This window comes from Lactuca sativa, chromosome 5, assembly GCF_002870075.4.
Source record: "Lactuca sativa cultivar Salinas chromosome 5, Lsat_Salinas_v11, whole genome shotgun sequence".
Taxonomy (NCBI): domain Eukaryota; kingdom Viridiplantae; phylum Streptophyta; class Magnoliopsida; order Asterales; family Asteraceae; genus Lactuca; species Lactuca sativa.
The window spans coordinates 179,092,306-179,109,725 of NC_056627.2; the positions used below are offsets into that span (position 1 = coordinate 179,092,306).

The 17,420-nt window shown below is 36.9% G+C and overlaps 1 protein-coding gene across 1 annotated transcript; it reads right to left on the reverse strand.

The window, feature by feature from the left end:
- Positions 1-466: 466 nt before the first annotated feature.
- Positions 467-4,462, reverse strand: LOC111897613 (probable glucan 1,3-alpha-glucosidase). Its single transcript, XM_023893572.3, has 6 exons — positions 2,696-4,462; positions 2,272-2,545; positions 1,946-2,081; positions 1,434-1,644; positions 1,155-1,358; positions 467-1,071 (listed from the first exon to the last, which is right to left on the reverse strand). The coding sequence occupies exons 1-6, from the start codon at positions 4,292-4,294 to the stop codon at positions 703-705; spliced, it is 2,793 nt and encodes a 930-aa protein (XP_023749340.1). The 5' UTR covers positions 4,295-4,462; the 3' UTR covers positions 467-702.
- Positions 4,463-17,420: the final 12,958 nt, after the last annotated feature.

Genomic DNA, 17,420 nt, shown 5'->3' on the forward strand with positions numbered 1-17,420 from the left:
TCGAAACCAAGTTCAAGACTAAATCCCGCTTCCACTTTTTATGTAGGACAATTACATATTTTTTCTATTGATGCAGTTAGAGGTGAGAATTATTTGGTTTGGAACCAAAAAAACCCGAAAACCAAATCACATCGAAACCAATTTTAGATCAAACCGTATTCAAACTCGCCTTTTTGCTTTGGTTAGAGACTAAACATAATTTTGAATTTGGTACTTTGTTTGAGTTTCGGTCGGACTAAATCGAACCAAAAACCCAAATTGCATTAATTAATTAAAAATATGTTTTATATGTTATATAATAAATAAAAATATTAAATAGTCAACTATAAAATAACAGACATTGTAGCCCTTTTAGCAACTTTCCAAATCGAATTGGAATTCGGTTTTTGGTTTGATTTAAAAGGATTTGAATTTGGTTTAGTTTAACTTTCGATTTAAACAGAAACAGAAAAGCCGAAGAAACCAATGAACCCATAAACCACATTTAACAAAAGCAACCAAAAGGAACCACAGAAGACCATTAAACCTTTTTTAAGCTATTACAAGATCCTCAATTTTAACAATCCTCATGTTCAATCAGTAAATGAGCCATTTCTCAGTCACTACAAATCTCAAGGCGGCAATGGGTGTTTTCCGGCGACTCCTCTACCACTACATTCCTCTAGAAACCCACCCACCCACCCACAAATATTTCCTCAAAACCTACAAAAGTTGTATACTCCAATCCTCCGAAACTTTCACATTAGGTTTACGGATGGTCAGAACCGATGGTCGAACCCCGACCCGAGTCTGAATCGGACCGAGTTCAACTTCAGTCACACGGTTAGCCGGCTCAATACGCGCACTTTTCGGTTTGGATGTCTGCCCAAGCAAAATGATCCTTTCAATGGTGCAATCAGACAAGAACATGGGCCCCACTGATGCTGACGTGGCTAAGTTTACAGATGTAAGTTTCCCATTGGAGAATAGAAAACGGCGATGAATGTATGCACCGTTTTTGAAGTCGTAGCTCTTTCCATCATCTATGTAAAGCTCGCCTTCAGCCTCTCCTGAACTATCAAGAGCAATCACCTAAAATAGCAACCTTCTTGTATCAATTTCTTTATTATAACATATGGGCATCATATACAATTATACATATATAATATACATACCAGAGTGTAAGGATCATTCTCCATTTGCACTGTGCTTCTACGGAATCGGTCTTTCCTTGGAATTATGGTTCCGGACCTTTGAAACACCGGAATCGCACCCGATGCTTCCACCTTTTGAGTCTTTCCTCCTTTATAAACAGTTCCACTTCTAAGATCATACCAAGTTTCATCCCCTGGTAGATAAACACTTGCATCTTTTGCATTCTGCAACAACACACAAAGTATGATGCAATTGTAAACAATGTTAATTTATTGGATTTAGAAATGAAAGAGAAGTACCTCGGTGTAAATTCCTTGAACTAGAAGGGCATTTCCGACCATGAATGCCTCATCGTTATTGAAAGTGGCTTCATCATTGGGAAATTCCATCCAAAGAGGACGAACAACAGGGACCCCACTCACGTTTGCTTCTCTAAAAAGAGTGTAGAAATACGGGAGCAATGTGTATCTTACGCGTATAGCCTCCCTCATCAATTCGGTATTCCGATCCCTATTATCAGCAAAATATTTGTAATATAAGTTAAAAAAACTTAATAATAAAAACAAGAAACCATAACGTATTACAATGTTAACAATAGGGTTTAGAAATGTTGTTTTCAATCATTTATAGAAATTAGAGCGGATTTGATTATTTGAATCGAATAAAACGGAATGGAATTTGATTCCAGTTTCAGCAAATTCCTAAGGAATCTGGCAAATCAAACACCAAGCACCCCCTAGGTTTGCTTTTTTCCATTCTTAATACTGGTTCAAATGACGAAAATACCCTCTTTCATACATAACATTCTTACCCGAATAACCAAGGTTCTCTTCTTTTTGTATCATGATGTGCATGTCCTCTAAAAAAGGGCAAATAAGCTGCCACTTGATACCAACGAACAAGTAACTCGGTGTCAGGATTACCAAAAAACCCTCCAACATCAGCACCTATAAATACAAGAAAACACCAACCATGAAAAAATCAGAAAATAAAAAAAAGTCTAAATGAAAGAAACAGCAGCCTACTTTCACTTATTTGTATATTATATATAGCATATCCTACTTACAATTTAGTAATAAGAAAACAAATCAATGAAAGTAAAAGTAAAAGAATGTGTATGACAAAAAATGTGGAAACCTGAGAATGTTATCCCTGTAATGCCAAGTGTCAAAATCATTGGAACAGAAACACGAAGCTGTTCCCATTCTGCAGTGTTATCCCCTGTCCAAACAGTCCCATATCTCTGGGTCCCAGGAAAAAATGCTCTTGATAAAACAAAAGGTCTATCTTTTCCTCCTTCACGTTTCAAAAGTCCATCAGATGTAGCCATATGGAAATAGTAACCATATGCATTATGCAACTCTCTGTGCTCAATATTCCCATAATGTAAAGCATCTCGAGGCATTGTCACCTGGTCAAAATCAAAAGTCAATGTTACAACAAAAAAAGATTATCCAAATTCCAAACACAAACACCCCTTTGACCCCTAAATCAATCTTGTGTATAACTATTGAAATCGATAAACAAAATGTATCATTTAAAGGGTACTAAAGTGACATACCTCGGGTCCATTAAACACAGAAGGCTCATTCATATCATTCCAAATATACAATGAAGGAGTTGAACCACTATACTCTGTATATGCAAACTTATCAGCCCACCATGATCTTATCTCTGGATTCACCATATCTATATAAGAAGAGGACCCTGGCCAACACCACCCATCATAATCTTTACCCGTTGCATCCTTCACATAATATCCATTCTTAGAAGCCTCTTTATGTATATGATACCCTTCATCTCTCTTTATATGTGGGTCCACAATAGTCACCATTTTCCTACCTCTTGAAGCCAAATCTTTTTGCATTTCTTCAGGGTTTGGAAAAAGGACTTTGTCCCATGTGAAGTATCGTTTTCCATTTGTATGCTCAATGTCAAGCCATAATACATCATATGGGATATCATGTTCATCGAATTTTGAATCCACATTCTTGACATCTTCTTCATCTCTATAATTCCATCTGCATTGATGATATCCTGTTGCAAATAATTGAGGCATTGCTGATGTTCCTGTTACACTTGCGTATTGTTTGGCTACATCTTTCGGTTTTGGTCCAATGAAAAAGAAGGAATCGATGATTCCGGCTTCGGACATCCATAATGTGTCAATTCTTTTTTGGTCGGAGGGTAAGGAAATGGAGGATTCTGCATCCCAACCAGGGGCAAGAACGTCAATTTGCATTTCAGCTGCGTTTAACCAGAAGAACCCTGAAGTCCCGTGTGATTTCCCGTGTGAAAGCATAAAGGGTATTGAACCGTAGAGACCGAATGGTGAATCGGTTATATACTCGAAAACATCTAGATTGAATAATCTGTAAGGTTCAGATTGTTCAACACCAGGTCCATTTGTGGGTTTTAGAGAAAGGGTAGTGGCGTGTTCAGGGATACCATAAACGAAATCAGCACCATAGAATGACATATCGAAGCTGATGGATTGTGGACCATATGGGCGAGAATCGGTGTGACTTCTGAACCTTTCTTCCCAATTGTCCCCTTCTTTTTTAACCCTTAATTGCTCAAAATCAAACAATCCATGAGAGTTGAACGACAATACACGGTTACCACTACCTTGTTCCCTAACAAAAACCTCAAATGGATCGCTTCTAAGAACAGCTTCATATCCATCAAACAAATAAACAACAAACGAATCAGCAGAATCCCCATTAATTACCTCTTTAGTATGCCGCTGTAACCAAAGTTTTTTGCTTTCGAACTCAGGGAGAACAACATCAGGCACTTCAAAACGTTTTTTTGGTGGATTTTGAGATGGGTCTTCGTCAATCTTCAACCGCAAAATTCCATTCTGATAAACAGATAAAGAAAGGATTAGGGGTTTTGATGCGATTTCTGATGAATTTTCATCTAGGTTTTGTTGAAAGTTGTTCGGGGTTATGAGTTTTGCAGTTAGATCTCCGTTATCTACTACTACATCGGTGGCAATGAGTTTACAGTGTTGGGGTTTTCGTGATCTAGCTCTTTTGCAGAAAGGGGTTTGATCACAGTTCCTGAATTCTTCTTTTTTCCACGAAGAAACGGATTTTAGATGTGAAAATAGGAGAAAGAGACAGAGGAGATGATGAAGAACAACAATGGATTTCATGGTGCTTCGATCGATGGTGTGATCATACTAGGGAGTATTGAAGATCGAAATGAAATAGGTCTTGGGGAGCAAGCAGTCAGTCGGAAGACTAGACTAGTAGGAATGGAGCTTAGGGATTATATATTTACAATTAGGCCTCCCAAGTTTCATAACAGTGTCGAAGAGATATAATTTCAAACCCAGAAATCCAGAATCACAATATCTTATGGTCAAGAAATGAAGATAGGCAAAGGGCAAACTAAAAATGTTTTTTTTAATAAAACAAAATCTCTAAAGAATTCTAATATTTTGAAAAAAAAAAAATTTAATAGAGTCTTGGATTTTATCTTTTGAACAGAAAAATCTCAATTTTTTAATTTTTAATATGGAAAAGCCCAAGAAACCGATTAATTTTTCCACTTTAGCCATTTTTTACATGTTCAGCAGTTATGGGACCAAATTGTTAATTTTTTCAAAATAATATAATTTTTCTACAAATTTCGACAAAACTTGTATATAATATATAAACGTATTTTTTACGTATTTATATCTATTTTTACGGAGTATTTATGTACTAGTGGTGAAACTTATGTATTACACGGGTTTATTTAAAAAAATATAAATATGAAAATCTAAAAATTTAGGAAATTTGAATTTATAAGGAAAAAATATTGAATTTTTGAAATGTAATATTTAATTTGTTATTTTTATCTATTTTTATTTCTCTTTTAAATTTAAACAAATAATTTAAATAAATAAACAAATAAAATAATTGGCCGAACTCAAACGGAGGAGTTGGTAATCTTTTAAAAGAAAACTAATTTCTAAAAAGATTTTTGTAGAGCCAAGTAAGTGATTCCGAGAACACTCATACATGTTGATATGTTATATAATATGAATATTTGCATGTTAGGATAAGGTTAGGGATACTTTCAGGAATTGCATGATAGATTAGTCGGATATGTGATATCTTGTAGCCTAGGAAATATTGGATGTTATGCTAGTTTGGGAATATGTATTGGTACCAGTAATTGTTAAGTGTATGTTTGAAAAAATTGTATACGGTTAGGATCACATAACCCTGGAATCACTGATTTTGCCTTATTTACTATTCCTCGTTTGGTTATGGTCCTAGGGTAGAGTCTTTCATTCGACAGTCTATTTGATCATGTATTGTGTATAATTTGCATGTATAAGGCAACCGGCAGTGAGAGTGAAAGTTCCTAGCATGAGTTAGTCTATTTGATCATGTATTGTGTATAATTTGCATGTATAAGGCAACCAGCAGTGAGAGTGAAAGTTCCTAGCATGAGTTGTAGTAAGTAAGCGGCGGATGTTCTTTGTTTGTTTTATGGCTTGGAGTGTTACTACACGAATGTTGTTTGTTTTGTGCTTTATGGGACTCGTAGTGATGTGAGTTAACTATTAAGTGAATATGTCAAGTCACATGTTGCAACGGTTAAATAATCTCAGAGTGATGGATTTGACTCTATTGTGCAACTCTCGTTTGAGTCTAACCGTTGTAGGGTTGATTCTGTTACTCGAAGGATTATCTAAGCTTTGTGGAATGTGATTATATTCATGAAGTAGTTGGGTGATATTAGTGGGAGTTCTTCAACAGCTGATGGCAGGGTGAGGTCGGGAACCTAGGAGAGCATAGGAAGTGTTTTAGTGGGTTTGGATGTGATGTTTAGCGAGTACTTAGAGTACTAGTTTGAGAAGGTGACCTGGAGGATTCGAGATACTTATTGAGGAAAGTATGGATAGGTGTGGAAGGTAGTATTAGTCCCATACTGATATGATTATAGAACATGGTTTGGCATGCAGAATTAAAGATTGCACAATGAACACGGTGATTTCGGTGTTTAAGAGATGTATTGAATATGTATGGTGTTACAAAAAGGAACATAGATCTACATCTACACAAATAACACACACTTACACACTCAACTTTTACACCTCTCAATCACACCTCTATAAGTGGACTAAACCCACCTTTTATAGAGGTGTTTACGTGTCTCTCTCTCACTCTCTAACTCGTGAGTCAAAGGGCTAATGCACCACATGCAAGTGGGTTTTACAAAAGTCAAACCATTACAAAGTCATACATGGAGAACTTTGTACCCCAACATTCTCCCCCTCAAAGGTAGGAATGGATGACTCACTTCAAATCTTCCAAAATCGAGCAACTATGTGATCCGAGCCTCAAGGGTGACACATGTCGAAATGAACTTCAAATCTTTAATTCTTCCATGATTATTCAATTTGAGCTCTAGGATGTGAGACCATACGAACCGAGCATCAACGAATGATCAACAGCTTCTCAAACTCCAAATAATCACCCAAAAGTTGAGCATAAAAACACACCCCGAAAATCTTCAATAAAACCAAACCCATCTCGAAACGAAATCACCTCCAAACTTCCAATTGCATCATTTCGTGTACTTCAAAAATTCAAGGTCACTTCGGTCTTCAAATCCGCGTAATATGAAAAATTCAAGTTCAAATTTTCATATAAATTTCTCCCCATTTTTATAATCGAAATTTGATTGTAAAACCTTCAAGGAAAGAGAACGCGCTCTATTCGGAATTTTTCGTGTTAAAACTCCTCCTTAACATGTGGCATAAACTTTGTGTTTCAATCCGGAAAATCCAAAAAATCTTCAATTTTTAACTTCGTTCACGGACCGCCTTTGACAAAATTTCACAAAATGGGTAGAAATTGTCAATTTAAAAATTCTACAGTGGCCCGATGCGCCCAAAACAACCAAAAATGCAAAACTCTCCCCATTTTCCAAAGTTGGGTAAATGTCAATTTGCATAAACTACAGTGACCTGAAATGCATTTTCTTCAATTTTTCAGCAAAATCAGTCCTTTTTCGAAATTGGTTACGAACAGTCAATTTTTCGAAACTTCAGGGACTAATTTCGATAATTCTGCCCACATCTTCAAATTTTCGAAAGTATACCCCAAAATGTCGAAAAGCGCCCCAAATGTCGAAATTGGGTATAAATTGCCAAAATGTCGAAACTTCACCCAATTGTCAAAGTTGGGTAAAAACTGTCAAAATGTCAAAACTTCAGTCATTTGTCGAAATTGCCAAACATCCGAAAGTTTAGGGGCTGTTTTCGAAAAAATTTCCTTTTTCTTTACAAACTTGTCGAAGATAGCTCAGTGTGAGTTTAAAGTGTGATGACTTCGGGGACTAATATCGAAAATTTTGAGTTTCTTCTTCCCCAATCTCGTTTTAACGAATTTACACAGGTAACCATACTTCATCCTTCTCCATTAATTCTGGTAACGAAAATTTCACAGCCCATCTTAACGAAATTGTTCTTGAAATATCGAAAATTACACATTTTCGTTAGTCCCGGTATCACCAAATCTTTCGATTCGTTATTTCACCAACCCAATTCTTTACCTTGCTCATTCGACATCCAAATCAATTTCTCAACTGCAGTCTATTTGATATCAATTAACTAAAGCAACCTTCACCATCACTTCGTTTTCCCAGCAACATCAACAAATGGAGAGTCTTTGAATATCAAATATCCAGGCATTCAATTCCAATAATCCATCAGTCGAAGTTTGAAAAACGAGATTGACTCTAATATCCAAACGATTCAAAACAATAACAACAAATCTGATTTTGATTTTCACTTCCAAAACTTAACATCGCAAATCGATTTGACATCACCAAATCTTCGAAATCAAAATTATTCGTCCTTACAACTCCATCTCCCAATTGATTTCGACCCAAAAATCACGGACTTCCAAAAAGTTAACCCAAATCGAAATCAATTTTCGAGACCAGGTGTGAGATTGTTAGTCTCAACGGTTAATTGGGGATTTTATATCTTGGTTTAGTGAAAGTTACTGTGGAATCGGAAATTTCGGATAGAATGCAAGTGTAAATCTTTGGATTTCGGGATATGAGTTATGTATCGGGTTGGCAAATGGACGGGACTCGCATTGGGAATCGTTTTTGTATATATAAAAGATCTTTCCATCAGAAAGTTATGGTTAAGTAATCTGTCTGCCAAAGGTACCGGTTGGATAATTAAAAGGATGTTTTTTCGGTTTAGATTGTAGTAAGAGGTCCTAGTGATTGCGTTTCAGGATGGTCCTACCTGTGTGGAGGTCATGCAAAGTTTTGGGGGTTTCAGAATTATAATAGCGAGGTGTTGGTTTGTCAGTTGGTGAGTTAATTTTTTTCGTCAAAGCGGGATTCAAGAGGAATTAGTCAGATCGTCTGGTTGCCAAGAGGGTGGTAAGGAGTGATTTCAAGGAAGAAATCTAATTTAAGTGGGGGAGAGTTGTAACACCCTATTTCGAATCATTTCATAATTTAGGGTTGTGACCTGAAGATCAGTTATCATAGGGCTTCGATCCTTGGGGAAAGAGAGGTTTAGACCCCCTTTAGATGTGGATAATGTATATTAGGTGATCTGAGGGTTTAACTAGTGCTTTGGAGCCCAAGGGTATAATAGTAAAGTGGCGATGCTAGAATTTTATGAATTTTGGATTTAAGTTTAGGAAGTTTTAAGGCAAATGAGAGTTGATAGTATTGTAGAGCTTCTCATTACCTTTTTGTGGATATACAGATTACCGAAAATGGAGTTGGAACGAAGAAGTTATGACCGTTTGAAGTTATGATGATTATGGGCTAGCCGGGAACGCTGGGTGTACAAGGAATGTACGTTGGGCGTTCAGGGCTAGGTGATCACGTAGGCTCCTTCGCGTACCCTGAGCGTTCCCCAATAATGTTATGCATTCGCAACTCAGACCCAAACCCTAGTTTAGGGCCTTAGACCCTATTTAAACACCTTAACTCATTTACAACCCTTCTTATCTTCAGCCTCCATCCCCTCTAACCCTAAATTTGGAAGCCTAGCCCCATTTTGAAGGATTTTGAGCCTTGAAGTGATTTGAGTGGATTTTTAGTGCATTTGGAAGAAGAAGAACTCCTTGGAGAACTGTGGATTGTCTTGGAGCTTGGAGATCTAGGCCTTGTTCATCTTGATATAGCTTTTGGAGGTATAAAGTTGTAATCTTAATGACTTTCTCATGTAGATCTAGTTTGGGTTATGATTTGTCATGTTTTAGTTCCATAGTTGTGGTTATTGTGAGTAGAAGTTACTCCAGGACCTTTGAGCCTCATATTTGGTCTTTGTTGAGGTCATTAAGTCATAAAGCTTGAATCTTGATGATGCATTTGTTAGATCTAGCTAGTTTTAGGTGTTATGAGTTTTTGGTCACTTTAGTGCATAAAGTTTAGAGCTTGAAAGTTTGTGACCTTGTTATGGATAAAGTTGGAAACTTTATCCATCTAAACATCATATTAATTTAGATATAAAGGTTGGAGACTTGGACTTAATGGATTAAGTTCAAAAAGATGAACTTTTGGTCCCTTTGAGACTTAAAGACTAGATCTTGGTCGTTTGGACCATTCTAATGGATAAAGTTGGAAACTTTATCCATTATGGAGTTATTAGGAACCATAAATATGTGATCTTCATTGTTGGTTTCCTCCCATGTATGAGTTACAAGGTCTTGATGGGTTAAGTAGTTTATGGTTTTTGGTGTTTGGGCACTTAATGGCCATGCTAGACCATAAAGTTGGAAACTTTATGGTTAAGGACGTTATTTTAAGACTAGATCTGGATTATGTGTAAAAGATCTTAAGGATTAAGCTCTTAACAAGAAAAAGGAACTCAACCGCGTGAGCTGGGTGTTCCCTAAAAACGCTAGGTGTTCGCAACCACGTTGACCAGCTTTGACTTTTTAACTCTTACCTGGATTTGACAAAGTTTGACCTAAGGATATTTTGAGTTGTATTTGACGTTGGTCACTATTTAATGAATAGGTGACAGGTAGAGCTGATATTCAAAGTCAGGACCTGTTCAATTATTTGTTCAAACTGAAAGGTAAGTCTCCTCACCGTAACCGTAGGCCGAAGGTACCAATGTCAGCCCACTATGATATGTTATGTGCTTGCTGTCTTTGTGGCTCTTGTTGTATGTATGTATGTCTTTTTGACATATGAGTTGAAATAAACTCAAGGGTGGAATAGACCCAATGGTGAAATAGATCCGGTACAGCCTTGAGCTGATATGTTAGTTGAAATAGACTCGAGGGTGAAATAGACCCAGTACAACCTTGAGCTGACATATGAGTTGAAATAGACTCGGGGTGAAATACACCTGGGGGTGAAATAGACCCGGTACAGCCTTGAGTTGATATATATGTATGGTATGTGGTATTTTGGGAAACTCACTAAGCTCTGTGCTTACAGTTTATGTTTATGGTTTCAGGTGCTTCCAGTTTGGAAAGTAAGGGCCTGGCGTGGCTGCACAACATCCCCCCAGAGTTTATTCTGCATTTGATTAATTGAGATTTTACTCTGATGTTTAATTACTATTTTTCACATTAAATGATTTGGAAACGAAATGTTATATGAATTAATACTTTAAAAATGAAATTTTTTCCTTATGGTTTTCGGGACGCTACATTTTTATATAGATGTTTATGTATTTTAAATGTATAAACGTATTTTTTATGTATTTATTTAGTTTGAAATATTTTACATATTTTTATGTATTTTTATCTTTTTTTTTATGTATTACGTATTTATATGTTTTTTACGTATTTATGTATTCTTTTTTAAGTTATTTATATAGTTTTCTATGTATATTGAATATATAAATGTATTTTTTTTTAACGTATTTATGTATTTTTTTTACCTCAAGTCATCTTCACCATTTCATCTAATTCGTACAGCTTCTTCGAGTATATCTAAATGGTTTTCCTATATACCCATATATTTTAACTTTTTCTCATTTGTTTATCTTGCAATTAAACATCAAATGGGAAAAACTTAAAATATGTAGGTATATAAGAAAACCATCTAGACATATTCGAATAAGTTGTGCAAATTTAATGAAACAGTGAAGACGATTTAAAGTAAAAAAAAATACTTAAATACGTAAAAAAAATAATACGGTTATATATTTAAAATACATAAACATACGTAATACATACATATATATATATATATATATATACACACACACACACGTAAAAATACATATAGATACGTAATACATAAAAAGAACAAAAAATATGTAAAATACTTAAAATACATATAAATACGTTAAAAAAATACATTTATACATTTAAAACACATAAACTGTAGCACCTGGTTCCTGGTATGTAAAATTTATCTAAGTGTTTTGCATTTTTTTAGCCTTGGACTCGGCGAGTTATAGGCCCGACTCGCCGAGTAGAGACGGGATATGGAATACGTTTAAGTTGGCGACTCGGCAAGTCCATATTCTGGACTCGACGAGTCCCCGCTGTCTGATGAAACCCTAATTTCAAGGGTTTTCACCCTATTTAAATCATCTATTGCGCCCCCAAGCTCGCCCCCTTCACCCTCAAAGCTCCCTATATCGTCCAAACCTTGTTCCTTGTGAGATTGAAGTGCTTTGGTGTGTTTTCTTGAAGATTTTGAGAGAAAAATGAGAGTAGATCAAGAAGAGAAGAAGGATGCCATAAATCTTGGTGTTATTTCAGTGATTCCTTGAGGTATAACTCAGTTTCCCTCTGTTTTCATGCTTATAGTCCCTTAAAGCTCCATTAAAGTCCTTCTTGAGCCATTTCCCAAGCTTGGATATGAATTAGGGTATGTGATAAGCTGATTAACCTTTAGATCTAGGCATGATTGAGCTCCAGGAGCTCGGATCTACTGCCTTTATGGAGCCATATTGCATGAAAGCCCTAGATCTACTCTTTTAGTGCATTTTGAGCCCTAAAACCTTCATTGGTGTTTGTTTACACGTAAAGTTGGAAACTTTACGTGTTAATCAAGCCCTAGGAACCCAGATCTATGTATGGCATGAGCTGGATTCAATCAAAATCGAGCATATAGTATTTGCATGTGAAAGACTCGGTGAGTCGTTCATCGGACTCGGCGAGTCGAGTCGCGAGTCCCTGAGTTTTCCCCCTTTTCGTGTTTGCTGAGTGGAGTAGTGAGTCATGGGGTGTGACTTAGTGAGTCGGAAGCCAGACTCACCCATGAAGGAACTCGGCGAGTCAATGCCATGACTCGGCGAGTCCAAGGCAATATTCTTGCCTCAACAACAGACTCGACGAGTTGTTCATACAACTCGGCGAGTCTCAGCATAGAATGTTCTTCGGATGAAGATGAACTCGACGAGTTGTTCATACAACTCGGCGAGTAGGATGAAGGACTATTGGACATCAGTTTAGAAGGAGAACTCGTCGAGTCGTTGCCTAACTCGACGAGTAGAATCGGGATTAAGGTCAATCGAATGGGACGGGACTCGACGAGTTGGCAAGCCAACTCGGCGAGTCGGGTCAACTGGAAGTTGACTTTGACTTGGACTTTGACCTGGTCAAGGGTAAAAGGGTCATTTTACCCTAAGTACGTCCAGCAGTGTTTGACTGAACATTTTGTGGGAATTATAGCCGGAGGACTTCTGGAACAGCAGCAGTAGCAGCAGTAGACAGTCAGTTCCCGTTCAAATCAGCAGCTATTTCGAGGTGAGTTACCTTCCAGTAGCGGTGGGTCTACGGCCACAATGCCGGCCCACCAGTAGGAGATGTATGTTAGATGATTGTCTTTGTGATATCATCTAGGTTTGCTACTACCTGATACGGTATATGATGGCATGATACGTGATAGTGGTAGAGTTCGGTCGTTAGGACCGAAGGGTAGGTCAGACACCTCAGCTATGTCTGACAGTATGTGATGATATGTTTATATGCCAGTATGATCTGTTATATATGTTAGTGGTAGTAGGAGGGGAGCAGTCCCCGAGGTTCAGTCGTTAGGACCGAAGGGTAGTCAGCACCCCCGAACGGTTTGACATGGGTAGTCAGCACCCCAGAATGGCTTGACACGGGCAGGATGGCACCCCATAATGGCCACATGGGTAGGTCAGCACCCCAGAATGGCCGTACCGGGTAGGTCGGGCACCCCAGAATTGCCTGGCAGTATGTATGCTATGTGATTATGTGGTATGTGGTACAGTGGGGGAACTCACTAAGCTTCATGCTTACGGTTTTCAGTTGTTGTTTCAGGTACCTCTTCAGTCAAGGGGAAGGAGCTGGCACGGTAGCAGCTCATCACACACACACTCTTTTGATTTCCGCACCAAGAGACATTCTGGGATTTTGTACTCTGACATTTTTATGCTTTATGTTTTGGTTTATGGCCACGAGACATGTTTTATTAAATATTATGACCGTATGACGTTTTGTTACAAATGTTTTTTTTTAAATCGTTTAATTAAAAACGAAATTTTTGGCCCGTATTTTTTGGGATGTTACATAAACGTCTATATAAAAAAACTTAAAAAAACATAAATAAATACGTAAAAAATACGTTTATACATTTGAAATACATAAAAACATATAAACATCTATACCAAAAAACTTTAAAAATACATAAATACGTAAAAATACATATAAATACGTAATACATCAAAAAATAACACATAAAAATACATTAAAGAATATGTAAAAGGTTTAAAAATACATATAAATAAGTAAAAAATATGTTTATACATTTAAAATACATAAAAAAACATAACCATATACATATAAAAACTCTAAAAAATACATAAATATGTAAATAAAATACGTTTATACATTATACACAAATTTTGACGAAATCTGCAGAAAAGTCTCATTATTCTGGAAAAATTAACAATTTGGTCTCATAACCTGTTGAACATGTCAAAAATGGCTAAAGTGAATAAATTAGTCGGTTTCTTGGGTTTTTCTATTTAAAAGTTAAAAAGTCGGGACTTTTCTGTTTAAAACATAGAGTGATGTGGTGCAATCAAGTCGGGTCATTCCCTTTCGAACTAGAAGTACCTAAAACATAAACTGAAAATTGTAAGCACAAAGCTTAGTGAGTTCCCCTAAAATACCCCATACTAAACAAATACACGGCCAAACATATTTGGGTGCTTGCCTACCCTTTCGGTCTATTTCAACCGGATACTGCCAAGCATATCTGCGTGCTTGCCTACCCATTCTGTCTATTTCAACCGGATACTATCAAACATATATGGGTGTTTGCAATCCCTATTGGTCTATTTCAACTAGATACCGGGTCTATTTCACCCTCTACTACTACCACATAATATCATAACATAAATCACAGAGTTATAGAACAAATACAGGTATAAGTGACAATTGTCACCAAGACAATCATCACACTACAACATAAACTAGTGGGCCGACTTTGACGCCTTTAACCCATGGATATTGTGAAGGAAGACTCATCTCAAACTGTAGGTATCAAATCGCACTGAGTGGATGACTCGCGTACTCCTCTCCCTATCGCACAAGCATAAAACCCTAATTGGAAATTAGGTCACATTCTAACCCAAAAGTCCAAAACCCTGATTCTTGACTTAAGGTAAAAGGGATCCTTCACCTTTGCCTAATTGGGCCTCCTTTCCTCCAAGGCCCAAATCCATAAAAACCCAAAAAGGCATCCAAGCCCACTATAAGGCCTCTAAGGCCCAATATGGCCTAAGAACACCTAGCATGGCCTTAGGCCCAAAAATGTATTGTTGCAACAGTTGGGATTGAGGCCTAACCTAAACAAGTCCAAAGCCCATCACCAAACGAGCCCAATTATCTTATAGGCCCACTGACTGCGTACGAGAGATGTACTTGGCTTGTACGCCCAACGTATGCTAAAGTTGACTAGGAGTCGAGATGTTCACCCAGTACGCGCAGCGTACTCTGGAGTACGCATGGCGTGCTGGTCTGACAACCCAAACCCACTACCATGTCTTAATCCATTAAGATCTAACGTCAAAAACTTAGATCCAATCCTCAAATAACGTCTTACACCATAAAGTCGCAAATTTTATGCTTTTGCAAGCAAGGATGGGACCCAAATCATGAATCAAGTCCATAAGCACACTTGGATGGTTACTAACACTTGCATGGTTGAGGCTTAACCATCAAGATTCGATTTTTATGACTCAAAACACTTCCAAGAGTCCAAAAGGACAACTCATATGGTCTGAAGTTGGTCATACTCCAAGAATCCAAATTATAGGACCAAAAGATACCATTTTCTACCCTAAACCAAAATCTATTCTTGTAATGATCAAGGTTCAAACTTTATACCTTCAATGGGCTAGAAATGGTGCCAAACTTCTGGATCTACAAGTTCCTTCCACGTCCTTGCTTCTTCCCAAGCTTCTTCCTCCTTCAAAGTCACTAAATAACACCACAATCACTCAAGGAAGCTCATAAATGCACTCAAGGTGGCTTAGGGTTTGAGATTTGCACTACAAGAGCAATGAAGGCTAAAAAAGGTAAGGGGAAATAAGGGACTTAAGGTCCTTAAATAAGGTGCAAACCCTAAAAATTAGGGTTTGCCCCTAGCTTGGTTACGCCCAGCGTACGCATGGGTAGACTCAACGTACGCTGAGGATCCCCCGATGGTGCGCATGCAGCGAGTACGCCATGCGTACATAATGTACGCCCAACGTACTCACCATCCTTCCACCACCTTAATTTGAATTGAAAATAGACTAAGTCAGAAACTTCATGCCTGGCGACTCGGGTGCTATAGTTATTGTGAGTAGAAGTTACTCAAAGACCTTTGAGCCTCATATTTGGTCATTTTTAGGTCATTAATTCATAAAGCTTGAATCTTGATGATGTATTTGTTAGATCTAGCTAGTTTTAGGTGTTATGAGCTTTTGGTCACTTTAGTGCATAAAGTTTAGATCTAGAAAGTCTGTGATCTTGTTATGGATAAAGTTGGAAACTTTATCCATCTAAACATCATATTGATTCAGATCTAAAGCCTGGAGACTTGGACTTAATGGATTAAGTTGAAAAAGTTGAACTTCTGGTCCCTTTGAGACTTAAAAGACTAGATCTTGGTCATTTAGACCATTTTAATGGATAAAGTTGGAAACTTTATCTCTTATGGAGTTATTAGGAAGCATAAAAATGTGATCTTGATTTTTAGTTTCCTCTCATGCATGAGTTACAAGGTCTTAATGGGTTAAGTAGTTAGGGTTTTTAGTGTTTTTAATGGCCATGCTAGACCATAATGTTGACCAACTTTGACTTTTTTTACATTGACCAAGTTTGACTTAAGGATATTTTGAGTATTTTGAGTTGTATTTGAGTTTTGTCACTATTTGATGAATAGCTGACATATAGAGCTGATATTCGGAGTCGGGACCTATTCAGCTATTTGTTCAGACTGAGAAGTGAGTCTCCTCACTATAACCGTAGGTCAAAGACACCAATGTCGGCCCACCAGGATATGTTCGGCTCACCAGGATATGTTATGTGCTTGTTGTTATGTTCGGCTCACCAGGATATGTTATGTGCTTGTTGTCTTTGTGACTCTTGTTGTATGCATGTATGCCTGTTTGACATATGAGTTGAAATAGACTCGGGGGTGAAATAGACCCGGTACAACCTTGAGCTGATATATGAGTTGAAATAGACTCGTGAGTGAAATAGACTCGGTACAACCTTGAGCTAACATATGAATTAAAATAGACTCGGGGGTGAAATAGACCCGGTACATCCTTTAGTTGACATATATGTATGGTATGTGGTATTTTGGGGACATCACTAAGCTTTGTGCTTATAGTTTATGTTTATGGTTTCAGGTACTTCCAGTCCGGAAGATAAGGTCACGACGTGACTGCACAACATCCCCCAAAGTTTATTCCGCATTTGATTAATTGAGATTTTACTCTGATGTTTAATTACTATTTTTCACTTTGAATGATTTGGAAACGAAATGTTATATGAATTAATACTTTAAAATTTAAATTTTTTCCTTATGATTTTTGGGACATTACATTTTTATATAGATGTTCATGTATTTTTATGTATTTTAAATGGATAAACATATTTTTTACATATTTATATGTAGTTTTAAGTATTTTACATATTTTTATGTATTTTTTATGTATTACATATTTTTATGTTTTTTTTACGTATTCACATATTATTTTTTAAGTTTTTTATATAGATGTTTTTGTATTTTAAATGTATAAATTTTTTTTACGTATTTATGTATTTTTTTTTTACCTCAAAGTCATCTTCACTGCTTCATCC

What these genes read in the sequence shown, in the direction of transcription:
- LOC111897613 (XM_023893572.3), bottom strand. Translation starts at nt 4,294, where the DNA reads ATGAAATCCATTGTTGTTCTTCATCATCTCCTCTGTCTCTTTCTCCTA. An exon ending in CTGTGTTTAATGGACCCGAG is followed by an intron (nt 2,546 to 2,695) that starts GTATGTCACTTT and finishes GATTTTGACCAG; the next exon opens with GTGACAATGCCTCGAGATGC. An exon ending in AGAGAACCTTGGTTATTCGG is followed by an intron (nt 1,645 to 1,945) that starts GTAAGAATGTTA and finishes TGCTGATAATAG; the next exon opens with GGATCGGAATACCGAATTGA.